The 1,430-nt window shown below is 38.4% G+C and overlaps 1 protein-coding gene across 1 annotated transcript in view; it reads left to right on the top strand.

The window, feature by feature from the left end:
- Positions 1 to 1,096, top strand: part of dbf4 (DBF4-CDC7 kinase regulatory subunit) — an 8,410-nt gene extending 7,314 nt beyond the window's left edge. Inside the window, exon 12 of the mRNA XM_073847717.1 lies at positions 124 to 1,096. Within this exon, the coding sequence (XP_073703818.1) occupies positions 124 to 913 (790 nt within the window). The 3' untranslated portion in view covers positions 914 to 1,096. The remainder of the gene's footprint in view (positions 1 to 123) is intronic.
- Positions 1,097 to 1,430: the final 334 nt, after the last annotated feature.

The following is a 1,430-nucleotide window of genomic DNA, read 5'->3' as shown; positions in this document are numbered from 1 at the left end:
ATATATGTATATGTTTGTGTGTATGTGTATATATAATTTTTTTTAATCATTTATTTATTTATTTATTTATTTATTTTTTTACTGGCCTTATGACAACACTATGTCATCGTCTCTCTGCCTTAGGGTGAAATGCAGCACATCAACCGTTGTTTTGTGTGCTGGAGCCATGTTGCCAGTAAATGAAGATGTGGGATCTGCGAATGGTGGTTGGAAACAGCAAAGCGAGGGGTCTTTGCTTTGGAGCTCTACAGCAAAGCAAGCTCTCTCAGAACAGACCGGAGAAAAACCTCTGTCGGTTCGCAAACGCAGCAGGGGCCAGTGTGAACTCCCCCAGAGCAACAGGGACAGCTTTTTCGACCAATCTGAGGTTCCAGAGAAGTCCCAATCTAAGCGTGGATCCTTTGAGTGGGAATTCCACTCGCGGAAATCTGAAGGTGCATCTTTCCTCAGCAGGGAGCAAAACTGTGAGTCTTATGCACTTGAATGCAGGACAGACCAACAAACCCGGATAAACCCTGACATGCACACAGCTCAACAGTTCAGTGAAAGAAACCGAGAATCGTTCACAGGAATTGAGTGCTTTAGGACTAACTGCTATGAAGTTTATTCACAAAGTATGCCAGAAAATCAAGTTGAAAATTCAGCTCTTTGGCCTTTAGCCAACACAGAACCTGAACCGGACCTTGACACCCCTACTACTACACTGCAACGTAAGGTTCAGTACGTCAGATCCAGAAGAAAAAAGCAAGCACCAGCCTTGCACATTAAATCTGTTAAAGAAAGAGAATCATTGAGCTCTCTTTCACCTATTAAACCTGTACAGGAGTGTGAAAACCCACCTGCTTCTCTCCTGGACCTGTGGCAGCTCTTTCAATCCAGTGACAACATGGATGAAGACTTTATGGGTTTTTAAGATGAGTAGAGATATTCAACACACGTGTTGTAAAAGTTATTACTATGCCAAATAATATATATTAATAAATCCGTTTTATTCATAAGTACGATGGAAAATGGTGTTCTCACCATACAGGCTTTAAAACTTACAGACTGAAAAAATACCTACTGACTCTTTATATAGGAAATAATTAGTGGCGGTGCACAGTAAGTTGGATGTCATTGATATAACAACTTGAGATTGTCTTGAAATTATTTTTGTTTATTAAATTGGAAATATTTTTTACAACGGTTTAAGTATTGTGGTGTTTATTTATTTTTTATGGTAGTCATTTCAATGTTATCCACCTTATTCTCTAATGCAGGTAGTGTATTTATAACATTTATATGAGAAAATATTTTTTTTACTATCTTCAGTGTTTCAAGACTTTAGCCTGATTAACATTGTACACAGGTGGCCAAAGTACTCTTTTCACCAGCTAAACAGTTTAAGTCAGTCATTTCTATATTTTGCTGTGGTGTGTCAGTAGGAAATA

This window comes from Garra rufa, chromosome 9, assembly GCF_049309525.1.
Source record: "Garra rufa chromosome 9, GarRuf1.0, whole genome shotgun sequence".
Lineage (NCBI taxonomy): Eukaryota > Metazoa > Chordata > Actinopteri > Cypriniformes > Cyprinidae > Garra > Garra rufa.
The sequence above is the reverse complement of the archived record's forward strand: the minus strand, read 5'-3'. Positions and strand labels throughout refer to the sequence as shown.